Source organism: Aplysia californica, unplaced genomic scaffold, assembly GCF_000002075.1.
Source record: "Aplysia californica isolate F4 #8 unplaced genomic scaffold, AplCal3.0 scaffold00006, whole genome shotgun sequence".
Classification (NCBI taxonomy): Eukaryota; Metazoa; Mollusca; class Gastropoda; order Aplysiida; family Aplysiidae; genus Aplysia; species Aplysia californica.
Window position 1 is genome coordinate 813,205 of NW_004797276.1, and position 13,883 is coordinate 827,087.

The 13,883-nt window shown below is 37.1% G+C and overlaps 1 protein-coding gene across 3 annotated transcripts in view; it reads left to right on the forward strand.

The window, feature by feature from the left end:
* The first annotated feature begins 722 nt into the window (after nt 1-722).
* Nucleotides 723-13,883, forward strand: part of LOC101849808 (sorting nexin-13) — a 37,162-nt gene continuing 24,001 nt past the window's right edge. For all 3 annotated transcript variants that reach the window (XM_005089413.3, XM_005089411.3, XM_005089412.3), the window contains exons 1-13: nt 723-886; nt 5,406-5,521; nt 6,771-6,873; nt 7,536-7,625; nt 8,018-8,139; nt 8,807-8,922; nt 9,400-9,501; nt 9,893-9,981; nt 10,347-10,430; nt 10,950-11,091; nt 11,606-11,712; nt 12,207-12,294; nt 13,121-13,176. In XM_005089413.3, coding sequence (XP_005089470.1) covers nt 5,406-5,521; nt 6,771-6,873; nt 7,536-7,625; nt 8,018-8,139; nt 8,807-8,922; nt 9,400-9,501; nt 9,893-9,981; nt 10,347-10,430; nt 10,950-11,091; nt 11,606-11,712; nt 12,207-12,294; nt 13,121-13,176 — 1,215 coding nt within the window. In that variant the 5' untranslated portion in view covers nt 723-886. The remainder of the gene's footprint in view (nt 887-5,405; nt 5,522-6,770; nt 6,874-7,535; nt 7,626-8,017; nt 8,140-8,806; nt 8,923-9,399; nt 9,502-9,892; nt 9,982-10,346; nt 10,431-10,949; nt 11,092-11,605; nt 11,713-12,206; nt 12,295-13,120; nt 13,177-13,883) is intronic.

Sequence of the window (13,883 nt, forward strand, 5' to 3'; positions counted from 1 at the left end):
AAACGCATGATTTACGGACAGGCTATTCGACCAACAGATAGATTAACAGGTCACAAGGGCTAATTTTAAGATAAGCCTCATATAATTATTATGATGACTAAACACAATGAGACATAAGATTGGTCAGTCAAGCAGTAGATAAAATCTGAGAGACAGGTCGTGCTTTCAAAGAACGTTATAAGATCAACAGTTACTAGATCTAGATCTTTTCTGACATCTGATAGTGTACCGCTTAAATACATGGTCTCAAGGGCAATATCATTAGCGATTCTTTTGAACTCGAAGGCGGTCGAATTTTAAGTCCTCCTGTACAACCTAAACTCAATATAAGGTATAATAATAAACAATATAGGCCCTAATTTATCTGCGACATAATTTCTGTCTGGTTTATCATTATCATTCTCAACTCTCAACCCATTCATTCAAGAAATCCTCAGAAATGGCATTGTATCTTTGCAGATCGTTCTGCCTGGGCCTACTTTATGTAAGCCAGCCAGTAAATGAACGCAACATAATAAAAACGGATTGTTCTTAAAAACAAACAAATTTCCGCTTCGGCGACGCCCACTTTTGTCTGGCCTATCCACAGGCCAGAAGGCTAGTTCATCGCAGGTATGATTCCACTTTAGATTAGAGTAGAGCCCCCTGATATAAAGCTAGCCAATGAAAATACTTGTAACAGCCGTGCTCTTATGTGAGACGGGATTTGATTGAACACCGATGATCTAACATAAATTGTCAGCAAACATGGCGGCTGTTGACTGTCCAGCTCTGTAAACAACAGACAAGTTGGTGTGCTGATATGATCATGGCTGGACATATCTTTTCTGTTACTGCCTAGGAAGAGGTGCTGTGGCCAATTGTTACCGGGACACAAGGGCACAAGGTAGTTCAATTCAAGTAGTTGATTTTGCTTTCAGATTGATAATGTGAAGGCTGTAGATTTGGACAACTGGCTGGTCTACCACACTCCACACGACACAACAGACCACACGTTACTAAAAGATAACATTATATTATTCTACACTACTAGACCTCTACTAACTACTAGATTCTAGGCGCTTTTTCGGAATTTCCAACCCCCCTTATTGGGCTTAGATCCAGATCTAGATCTAGATCTATATGTTTGATGCGCAGCGAGCGAGAGATATCAAACCTGACCTAACAACTGCAAAACAGTAAAATTCAGGGCGCTTTTTCGGTAGTTCCTACCCCGCAATTTTATTCACGGGTTTGGGCCACAAGAGTAGGAGGGGGGGTTTCAGGGGGGCATGCCCCCCTGAATTTTACCATAATTTAATGTTTTGCAGTTGTTAGGTTTGATATCTTAGCTCACCGCGAATCAAACGTATAGATCTAGTTCTAGATGTAGGTCAGGCTCAAGGGGGGTGGGAACTACCGAAAAAGCACCAAATTCAGGGGTGGGTGGGGGTGGGGGGCATGCCCGCAGTGTTGCGGTCCCGCGGTCCTTTGTTGTCAGTTGGGTACAGTAAAACCACGCTTCGAGGTGACGATACTGGCCAAGATTTTCAATGCATTCAATGCCAAACTGCACATTAAAATAGCCAAAACACAATTTTAAAAACAAAAACGGATCGTGCAAAAAAAGGGGGGGGGGAGAGGGGTTCCCCGCAAAAGGGGAGGGGGGGTGGTGGTGCATGGGAGTCTTTCCCCTGCTAAATTTGATAAAATAATGATTAATGACAGTTTTTAGAGGCAAAATTGTTCTCGGCACTCTAAAAAACATTAAAATAATGCCGAAAAATTGTCAAAAATGGGTCTCTTTCACCCTGGCAACTCAGTCAGCTTTTTTTTCGAGTCGACTTCCGGGAACGGGACCGCAACACTGCGGCATTAGCCCCCGCCCCACCATATTTTTATTAGGTCAGGGGGGGGGGGCAAGCCCCCGTAAAACCCCCCTACTCTTTTGGCCAAACCCGGCGAATTGAATAATAATTGGAAGTGGCTATCCTCACCCGGGGTGAGAATAAAAATAGGATCTACCTCTCACCCCGGATGAGACTTGCCAGCGTAGGGTATTCTCACCCGGTGTGAAACAAGACCTTTTTTCCTCATTTCGGAACACTGTCTATCGGTGTGGATGATCAAATTGATAAAAGCCAAGAAAAATTACATTATAGCACAAAAGTAAGCTAATTTGATCATCTTCAAAGATGCTATGGCTATTTCACTTTTGGAATCGAGCAGAACTACGCGGGTCGCCATTTTGTTTTGCCTGGAAGTTTTCGCAAGATCTACTCCTCCCCTCCGTCTCTCTCTCTCTGTCTCTTTCTGAATACTGTCTATCGGTGCGGACGATCAAATTGACCAAAACAAAGTTAAAAAATGATGTTAAAAAACAAAACTAAATTAATTTGGTCGTCTACAACTACAAAGATGCTACGGCTATTTAACTTTCCGAATCGAGCCGAACTACGCGGGTCGCCATTTTGTTTTGCCTGGAAGTTCTCGCGCTACTCCTCTCTCTCTCTCTCTTTCTCTCTCTCCACTGCCCACAGACAAAATTGCACGCTTTTAGACTAACACTAACAGTAGTAATAGATCTAGAACGTTTGTTCACGGCACAGAGTTCTACAATTCTGTTATCACAGTGTAGAATTCTGTGGTTCAGGGTGAACGCTTCACTGGTTGGCCTAGTCTATAACGGTGAACGCCCCCCGGGTGAGAATAGCCAAAAGACTCGCCTGCGCTATTCTCACCCGCGGTGAGAATAGAGGTGGCCATAATAATTGGGGGGTGGGAACTACTGAAAAAGCACCAACTACTAGACTCACTAAGTAGACATATATGTATATATATAGATCTCGTTGTACGACTTATGACCACTGATCATGTAACTGTGTGACTGCCGTAGTGTTAGTTTTATTATTGCCTGGCCTAGTCCTAGATCTAGATCTAGTCATTTCATTTGGCTAAGTTTTTGGGTCCTGCTGTCTATTTATTCACACACTCGACTCATGTCTCATGTCTCAATGCTAAGCACCGTCATTGGTGGGTGTATGGCATGGACAGTATATGTTATGATAACTGTTTATGTAGGGACAGGTTCGTGTAGCGCTGTAAAAGTTCCGATACTACTGCTCCCACCTTTATGAAAGAACACAGAGTATCTTGGTCTAGATCTCTAGAAGTGTAAAGCAGCCATTCTAGATGTACTTCTTGATTAATTATTAGAATGTTCTTTACTCTCATTCTAAATTTTCAACCAATCGTGATTTTGTTGCATACCCTCACTTGGGGTAACTTTAAGAGGGGTTAGTGCAAATTCGACCCCCCACATGGGGCAAATTCGACAGGGTCTGTGTGTGACAGGGGCTGTATGCAACTTCGGCAGGGGGGCGGATTTTCAACAGTATTGGTTTCTTATTTAATTTATTATGCCCTCTCTCTCTCTCACACACACACACACACACACACACACACACACACACACACACACACACACACACACACACACACACACACACACACACACACACACACACACACACACACACGTCTCTGTTTGTCTTGCTTTCGGTCACAGGGGTGAAAGGCATTGATGATGACCCTACAGTTATATATATATGTTAGCACTTCCTTGTTCATTTTTGCCCCTTTTACTTTTAAACATATTTATCCATTGCAAATTATTACTTTTTAAAATAGTTCATGTTTTTATTAGAACTTTAGGCCTTATTGCATTGAACTTAATTACTTAATATTTCGCACATAGTTTACCTAAAAAAATCTGGGCTCTGGGATAGTTCCTTCAAGGTTAAAAAAAGAATGGGGAGAGGTTTTCAGGGAGGCATCCATCCCCCACCCTGTTTTTTCCTATAATTTAAAATTTATTTTTTTGCAATTAGATGTGAGATTTTCTTGAAAGCCTATGTGACTGTTTTAGTCACTGTATCATACTGTCTGTATGTAGTGTGTGTTTGGTAAAAAAAAGTGCGCATGTTTAGCCCCTGAAAGCAATACATCTGCTCATGGGAGTCATTACAGTAAAATTTACAGAAATTTGTAATGGTTAATCTAGGTCAGTTTGATCCTTTGTTAAATCTTGCCGGGAGCAAAACTTCAAGTTTTAACTTTTTATTTAATTTACTTTAGCAGATCACCCACTTATTTCTTGACTGATAAAATTACACTGTAGTGTCTCCGACCAGGTGCCTTGCTCTTAAATAAAGTATTATTTGAACAGAAAGAAAGTGAAAGCCAGGTAAATAAGTTCTTCAAACTCACAGAATATACGCCTGAAAAACAATATTTAAAGAATGTGCTGTATTTTTATTATATCATTTGTAATTTACTGAAATGCCTTTCTCTGTAGGCCTATTAGGTCCAGTAGACGTGTAAGTTGAAGCTGATATCTTCTCCCTGCTTTCTATCAACGCTGTTGTAAATAACTTTGGAATTTTTAGTTTCAGAGTCACTCTCCTTGCTATTACCGTAAATGATTTTATAAGAATTAGTATCAACTTATCATCTTGTAATCATGATAATATGATAATCGCTCTCTTCATCTTCATTTGACTAGCCTTTTACACTGAAAATCTTGTAGTTGATCCATGTCTATAGATTTAGAGCTATTGTCTTGGAACAAGAGGTGAAGATCAGTTGACAGTATTTTTTGCATATTTGTCATTCAAATTACAAGGAACCAATTGGAGGTTGTGGTATAAATATATAAAAAGTTTGCGAATTGCAGTGAAAACTAAGAAAATCTGATGTCAGTTATGTTTTAAATGTCAGGGTGAACTGGTAATGACAGAGTTGTCTCTGTGGGGATTTGAGAGTGGAGTATCAATGACCAAGTGCTCATTCTCGGGTGGATTGATTTGAACAGTCCTTGTGTTTTATAGGGGAGAACATTGTTTAAAGTTGTGAACCATTACTGTTCTCTGTTTAAATTTTTTTCTAAATTATTTATTGACACTCTGAAAAAAACATTTGTAGCATGATGTTGTTTGTTTTTATTCCCGACAGCATCATTCTCTTGTATATTTGTAGACTCGAAATGATTTGTCGTACACTTCTTTTGACAGCAGCAGATTGACAGTAGAAAAGGATTTTGACTCTAGAAAGAGCCCGATATTCCAAACCTTCATCTGAAACGATCTCCCAATTTACATTGGAATCCTACCCTAGGAGAATTATTTAACGACTCCGTTGTATCATTTTGAGTACATCTAATGAAAGACATTCTTTAAAGTAAGTCACACTGCTTTGTATGTGACATATAGAGCATTAAGATGATATGAAAGTGGCATGGCTTCCTCTGTGAAGACAGTTTTTTTGTGTGCTTTCTTTATTTACTGTTATGTTGATTGTGATGTTTGTATTACGTCATTTTTTTTCTATAAAATATTTTGTTATTTATAACTATTTTTGTTTTCTAGATGGAGGTCGTTGGGAATGGATGGCTGTGGGTCATCCTTGGCTCTTGCCTTTTCTTTATCACATTCGGAGGACTGGCTGTTTTCCTGAGTCTGTATTTTGTTGCTTTTTGTGCAGGGTAAGTCAGAAATGTGTTGTGAAGATGACATTGTTGTTCAAGCTTGAAATGTATTTCTCTTTAACTGGAGGCTTTGAAATATTTTTTTTTCTTCTGATCTCAAGAGATTGTTAAAAAAGGAGATATTTATAAATGTTATGTTAGATAGATTTTTCTGTGATGTGTGCTCATCTTCATGTTTTTCATGCCTAGCTCAACATTTTTTTAACATAAAAAAAAAAAAATCCATCCTTTTCTTAAAAAACTACTATTACCAATATTTCGATTCAACCATGTATTGTTTAGTCAGACCTATTCATTACCATGGAGATGGTGGCCATCTTGAAAAAAAAAAGTACATTTTTGGTACATCACCATTTCTATAACTTTCACTCTTTGGTCATTTTTCCACTTGAAATATCTTCTAGTGACACAGTTGTACATAGAGAAAACCTTTGATTGTCTAATTTATCTTTTTTTGGGTACTTTTCAAAGCCATCAAAGTGAACCTTATATTTTTATTAGAAAATACACCCGCCCACTCCTAAATATCAAGGTGTAAAAAGAAAGTAAGGTACAAAAATTGTGAGTCTATCCCTGTTTGTAGAAACGGAGAAGCTAGCCCCATGCTAAATTTGAAGACTTTTTCTCCAGAAATAGTAAAATAGTGATGTACCAACTGTTGAACAACACCTGAAAAATGAAGTTTTGAGAAAAATCACGTTTTTATTTGTAGTACACTTGTTAGCTGACATGTCACATGCTATGTAAAGTGGTTAGTAGCCAAATATTTCATACCAATGAGTGTTCTGAATCTACCTTAACAAGTAAAATCCCCTGAGGAGTAGGTAACACCCTCCTGTTCCTCTTTTAAAAAAATCTTTTTCATAGCAATTTATTTAACTGTTTTCCATAAAACATTCAATATTTCAACGAAATATACTTTCCATCTATATTAATCAATGAATTAATATTTTAAAAATTAAAATAACGCTAAACAAATCGAAAAACATAGTTCTTACTCGTTTCTGATATGGTTCCATTTTCCGGAAAAGACCTACTCGGTGGCAGTTCATGCAGCAGTTGCTATCGACCAACCACATCAAAGATTTTTAGCACTCGTGTTTCTATTTGAATGCTACTGGTCAATTTTTTTACATGGCATTACCAAGATCATATTTAAAACATTTGTGTATCTGTTGCCCTCAATGATATTTTAGACTTTGTATGTTTTATTTCCTGACTTCATTTCTTTAAATGTCCTTTTCAGATGTCTTGTCATTGTGTTTCATTTCGGAAAACAAGCAATGGCTAATGAAGAAAAGCATGATGATGTTAGTGGAAGATGTCATGTCAGTAAAGGTCTTGAAAAGGTAGGTTATTGCATCCATGGTTGTAGAGATGCATTGAGGGCAAACATGCTGATTTCACAAAGATAATTTAATAAAATGTCAGACATTGTTTTACTAGTGGCTCATCTTTTACTTGTGTATTGCGTGTGTTACCCTTGATTTTGTTTACATAGATTTCATCATCATCATCATCCAGTGCCAGATCTGTGACAGACATCGGCGATCATGGTTTTCCATTCATTCCTTTGCTCAGATGCTCTCAAAAAAGCTACGTTTCCCTGATCTTTCCCAGTAACCCATTTGTTTAGGTTCCCTAAGTATGTTGTTCTGGGTCTACCCCTGCCTCGCTTGCCCTTAATTTTTCCAGTGAGAGCTAGATGTTCAAGACCCTTATATGTCTATTCAGGTGTCCCAAAAACTGCATTTAAGGGAAGGAAACCATAAGAGTCGCACTGTATTCATGACCTGGTAACAAAAAGAGATAGTTTTGTAGTTTATTTCCTGACAGGAGGGAAATTTCAATTGATTATATGGGATCATTTTTTTCTTCCAGATTTTTTTTGACGTGGCGTTACCCAGATCGTATTTGGAACATTTTGTGCTGTTTTATTGTTCTCTCAAGGTTACTGAAAAGTATAAATACGTACATCATTCTTCTTCTTTTTTTTTTTTTCCACCTGCAGATAAAAGAGTCGATGGAACCCACTACAAAAATAAAAAACTTTGATAAAAGAATGACAGGTGCAAGCGTGATCGATGATGTTTTGAAGGAGGTATGGTAATTGCTAAATTATTTCCATCCTTTTTTTGTGGACAATTCAGGCTGGTTCTTCAATATTTACGTTATAATATAGTTAATGGTACCAGAGACTCCTGTTTCATTATTACTTATGTTCACTTCTCTTTATTGTTTCTGTAAATTATCTTTGCTGAAAAACACAGACTAACAGAATTTTCATAATTTTAATCTTGAAACAACTAACTTGTCATTGACTTTAGGTTTTTATCCAGCTTCAATTTTCACCAATATTTGATGCAAGATGAAACAAATTTTGAGACTGATTTCCTCTTGCAGATTCATGAACGATAATATTACCCTTTGTTTGGTCTGTTTTGGTGTGATTTAAGGAATGAGGTAGATAAATGTTGTATGAAAATGTTTCAGGTTCTGGAGTACACGGTGCGCGACTATATAAAGACTTGGTACAGGCAGATCAGTGACCATGACAATTTCCTTGTAGACATTTGGCAATGTGCACAAAAAGTCGTAATCAGCTTTTCAAACAGGTTTGTATTTAGTGTACTATCTGTTCTTGATATGTGTTTGGATACCCTTGATGTAACTGTATAGTTCATGAATATACCCAATAGCTTTATGCAAAATCTGTTGACAAGTCTGAAAGTTATTTTCTTGCTACATGTACTTGGTTCTGCCTTTATTGTTACCTACTTTTATGGCATTTGTCAAAATTATGAATTCTAAGAAATCAGCATTTTTCTGCTCGTTTGACAATTTTTATGGAATTTTTTTTTGGGGCTGAACACCTTTTATGTTAATTCAAAAACACATCCCAGTGGGGATTTTACTCAAAAACGTTGATTAAGGCACAAGAAATGTAATTTTGCAGTTTCCAGGGACTCTCAAACTTTTGAAGTCCCTTAACTTTGGCGGCCATTTTCTCACCAATTTTACCTCTGAAACCAGGCAACCCCTACATCTTTCAATTGCAAATATCTCGAATTCTATTCATAATAGATGAGTATTTTTTCATCGAAAGCAGGACAGATGAACAAGCCTTTTTAAAAATTCCAATAACTTCACTTGCCCCAAAATTGACGAATGCCTGGGTCACCACTTTGTGACACATATATAGCACAAGTTCTTTTGGTGAGACATTTATGTGGTCAGTGTTACAGATAATTCAAGTTTTTGAAATGTTTTATTATATCACAGGTCCAAAGAAATTGACTGGATGCCTTACTTCACACAACGCTTAGTGGATGACTTTGCATCACATATCAGATTGTACCGACGAGCAGCGGACAAAACTGCAAAGTCAAAAAATGAAGGTGATGGTTGCTTGCTGACGTAATTATTAAGACATTCGAAAACTTTTTTTGCTTTTAGGTATCTTTTTATCCTGAAAAGGAAGGAAATGAATCCTTTCTGATGGATCTCAGTAGATTTAGTTACAGTGTGCTAATTGCACATGCATTTCAAAACTTTGACGGTTTTTGACTGATCTAGACCTTTCTAATTCCTTGTTTGTAAATGTAAGTGTTGCAAATTTTTTACTGTGCTTTTGATTTTCAGTGTTTGTATTGGTACGTATAGAAAGATAATTGTACACATTTAGTGCTTTTCTTTCTTTTATTTTAAAGACTGATAAGTGTTGAATGAACTTTTTTTTTGCTATTGTCTGCTAAAGCCTCACAAATGTATTCTCAAGTGTGTGAATATATTTGATTCTTTTATTTCATTTTTAATGTGAGTTGTTTTTCTCTTGAGGTTACGAAAGGACTGTGGCATTTTTATCCTCTTTTCAGATAATGGAGCTGCCCTTGAAAGTGCTTTCTTTGACATGGAAGTCGAGATGGAAAACAGCATGTGCAGAGACTTAGTGTGCCTTGATCCCAAAGCAGAACGACGTAAGCAGTGACACATTTGAGGCCATAGTGTTGTGACACTTAAGTTGACTAAACAAAATAATTCAGTTTCTGTTATGTAGTGGGATAATAATAGATTGAAACAGATTTAGCGTGAAGCTTTAAGTGAAAGGTATACCATCTTTTTTGTGGTTTGTGTGTCATGTCTGATTTTTGGATGACCAGTAGTTGTTGGAGAGTAGTTATGTCTCTTTTTTTTTGGTCTGTTTCAGTTAAGACAGTGGTGCTTCGTAAATATTTCTTTTTGTGATTTTTTTCCCTTTGAACACACTGTCCTTTCCTTTTTAAAAAAAGATTTAATCCATTTCTCTTTCTTTTACTGATACATGTATGTTCAATATTAATATAACATTAAATATTTTTCTTTCCTCAGAATATTTACAAGATTTGAGTGAAGTGTTGTTGTATTTGTTACTGCCGACTGAAGATTTCCACAACAAGCCATTCCGATACATAGTTAGAGTAAGTGATGAACTCTGCATGCAGGGTGGCATTTGTTTACAATTGAATCGGTGAGTCAGAAAACTGTCCAGGCCATGCAGAATTTCTAAGTAGCTCTTCCTACTGAAATAGTGCTGGTCTCTTTATTTGGTTTTGGTATTTTAGGTCTTTTTTCCCGATCACATGTACTGTAGGCCTGCAGTGTTTAGAAATGATGAATGAAAGTCATGACTTTTTCCTCTTGTGTCTTGTCTTTGATAAGAATATATGAATTGTACCTCTAATCTGACATTTCATTGTGGGAGAAATATAGACAGTTTTTTTTCTCTGATATAATTTTAGGCCCTTTTGATTAAAATGTCAACCTTTTATTGTTTGTTTTCCAGGAGGTTCTAGTCAATGGAATTTTCCTACCAACTATTGACCTTTTGTCTGATCCAGATTATATTAACCAGTATATTGCATGGTTGGTAAGTAAATCAAGAACATTGGAAATTGATTGTGCTCTTATGTACTTGTCATTTACTTGTCTTTTTTTGAATAATTGATTTATAATTTTTTTGCGTTCATTCTCCTTGGTTGTTGGCAGCATTTTAGTAATGTGTCTGAAGTTGTCTAATAGTATTGTCCTGAATAGTAATACTAATATTTGAGAAAGTGACTGGTAATGAGGTTCAATAGTTCAGCGAAATGTCGCCTCAGAACTATTTTGTCGAAAGTCACTCTTTATTTAAGTACAAAATAGTTCTGAGGTGAGGAACTGTTTATTTTTTTTTAAAGCAATGATTTTTTGTGTTGTCTTTCTATCTTTCCAGTAAGTAGGTTTTAAATTGTTTTAAATCCGTTTTATCTCTGTAAACCTTTAGGTCATTATTGTGTTGCAAGTGCCGTAACACTCTTACTAAAATTTTTAAAAACCCTTTAGGTCACCAGGTATTTACTCCATGCAGAAAAATGGAAAGCCTGTCAATTTCTCATTTTTCTGTCAGTGCTATGAGACGTCTTTCACCCCTGAGACTTTCCTCACTGTGATACGGTCCAGTGATCATATGGAGGAGCTGCTGGCAGTAAGGGACAAAGTGGACTCGGACATTGCTAGGTGGCGCTCCAAAGACACTGGGGGCAGTGACGGTAAGAGCACCTGTAGCATTGAAATTTAATGACTTTTCGGTTATACTTTTAGAAATTGAGTGTGGAGGAATGGAAAGGTTTTGGTTGTGCTGAGCTCAATTATATGGCTGTGTTATTTTTTCTTTTAAGGTAAAAAAAATGATGAGGAAATTTGATAAAACCTTTATTTTTTACAAGTGTACCCCTAAGTATCATTCATAAAGGTTTTAGAAAAGAAATTTTGGTAATATGTATCTTTTCTATTCCCAAAGTTATACTTCCAGTTTACTTTATCTAAACGAGCAAATTGCTGTGGTCTGAAATAAGCAAAAACACTTTAAGCTAGCCGCTGTGTGTGGGTGTCTGTGTGCTTGTGTGTGTTTGTGCATGTGTGCCTGTTTGTGTGCATGCATTTGTGTGTCAGTGCGTGCGTGCATGTGTGCGTGCATGTTTTTTGTGCCTGCCTTTATGCACTACCATGTGAGCTTTTCATTTAGAATTGCATGTAACAATTCTGTTGTCATTCTCTCGTCAGACACGACTGTCAAGCAAAATTTGAATAGCTTGATGTTCCTGCGTGATACCTGTGATTTAAGAATACGTCGATTGCAGGATGGACCTGTCACAGAACAGATTATTGACGTGAGTGTTTCTGTCAGTCGGTATATTATGGTTGACTTATCTATTCCTGTGGTGGGATAATGTGGTCATAAATTCTAGATTTTTTTTGTTTGTGTTCACGAGACCTGCATTTTTTTTTTCAAAACTTCCCTCTTATTGGTGTATTTTAGTGAAAACTGAGTTAATTTTTGTTTTGCTGTAGAAGTAAAATGTCGTAATTTCTATGGGTGATTTCCCTTTCAGCCCATAAAATACTGCTGAAAAGGCTGAAAGTTCTGCATCAAGATGTTTCTGTGAAGCCCTCAAACCCAATTTCTAGGTTCTGAGGTGGGCACTCGGCCTCTTCATCGGGTACCCCATTTGTGAAGCAAAACACTGCTGTCTAAGTAGCTCTATTTGTTGCTTTGATAGTTTTTCAAGCTATGATGGGATTTCTGTGTGCGTATTTAGTTTGTTAACCATATGGCTACACACTTTTTTCTTCTTTTTCCCCCTCCCACACTTTGGTGTTTCAGGAACCTGATTTTTTGAAGTACCAAAGCTTGTATGTACTCTCATTAGATGACATCTTCAATAACAACATTGCTCTTCAAAGCTTTATTGGTAAGTGTTTGGACTGGTTTTCTGTTTTTCATACTGTAGTTAAACCATGACCTTTGGAAGAGAATATTTACACATTTCCAGCAAACAGAGACAAAAGGGGTTGATCTTGTTGTATTTTTGTTTTTTGTATTACACACTATGCTTATGAGCCCTTTGAAATTGTGAAGGCTTGTCTTATGTTGAGAGCTGGATTTTGTTTTTGTGTATCTTCTTTGTTATTCCTCAATAAGACAAAAGATTATCTGTTTTAATGAGCTTGTCTTGTACTCAATTTTGTCTTTTTTCTTGACTCTGACTTCATCTTTTAAAGTGAAATTTTATTCCAGAATCCTTTCTGTTTTTTCTGTACCGGTACCAGTTGTCAATGAAAGCCAATCTTTGCAACAAGTAATTATTTTTTTCTATGAACCATGAAAAGTTAGTGAATGGCAAAAGTTATGTAGCAGATTAAGATCTATAAGGCCGATATAGAGAGGGTGATCAAGTTGAGATAATGCTCTAATTTAATATTGAATATTGATGTGAGTATGCTGAATTTTCCATAAGGGCATATTCAACTGTTACATGTATTTGTGTTCTTTGGTACCCTGTTGTGCATGTTGAATCTCTTGTTTTGGCTGCAGGAATTTGTCCAGAGAATGAATTGTTATAGTTGACCTTTTACTCCCTTCAAAACTATTTCTCTAGTGATGTAACCACTAAGCCCCCGCTGTCGCTCACTGCCTGCTGTTTTTTACCAAGTCAGTTTGGGATGTGTCCATTCGAAAGTAAACAAAATGTCTTTTAATAATTTTCTAAGTTCACTTGTCTTACCTTTTCTCCTCAGAGTATTTGAAGAGCAGAGGTGGAGAACAATATTTGTTTTTCTACTTGAATGTAGAGGTAAGATATTTTTATCATTTTGTTTTATACAGCCAGCACACGACTTTATAGAGCATATTTCACATTTTATGCTGAGTGGGTGTTTTAATGCTGTTCTCTGGACTTTGTGAAATTGAATGTCTGGCTAGCTAATGATTTACAAAAGAAAATGTCAGCTATTTAGCTTTAGCACTTCTTATTACACAGGGGGCTGGATTTCTAGAACACTTTTATGGTACGAGCCACAGTCTCAAAGAAGACATCACAAATAGTTATGTTCCTATTGTTTCTTGGATACTGGTGATCCACACATTTATTTTGACCTTCCGGCAAGAATAACGCTCGTGGCTTTAGTTTAGGCTTGGGGGGGGGGGGAAATGCCTATATTTGCTGGCTGTATGATAACTCAAAGTTGGTGCTTGGATTTGAGGTAAATAGGAGAGGAGTTCATGGTGGAAAGCTTCTTGATTTCTATGTTGTAGTTGTCATTTTGAAAGTCATTGTACCAGCTACAGTGCAGAGGCGGAGGCTTTTATACATGTGTCAAACAGGTGTGAGGGATCCCCAAAACCAATTAGTTTTCCTGACAGATGCCGTGTTAACACTGCAGGCAATCACTGCCGACAACCACTCAAGGCTGCGAGAAGCAATAGAGGACATTCCATGCCTAAGGATCAAGCTGCAGTATCTAGGGAAACAATCAGGTGAACTGGATGGCAAAAGCTGGG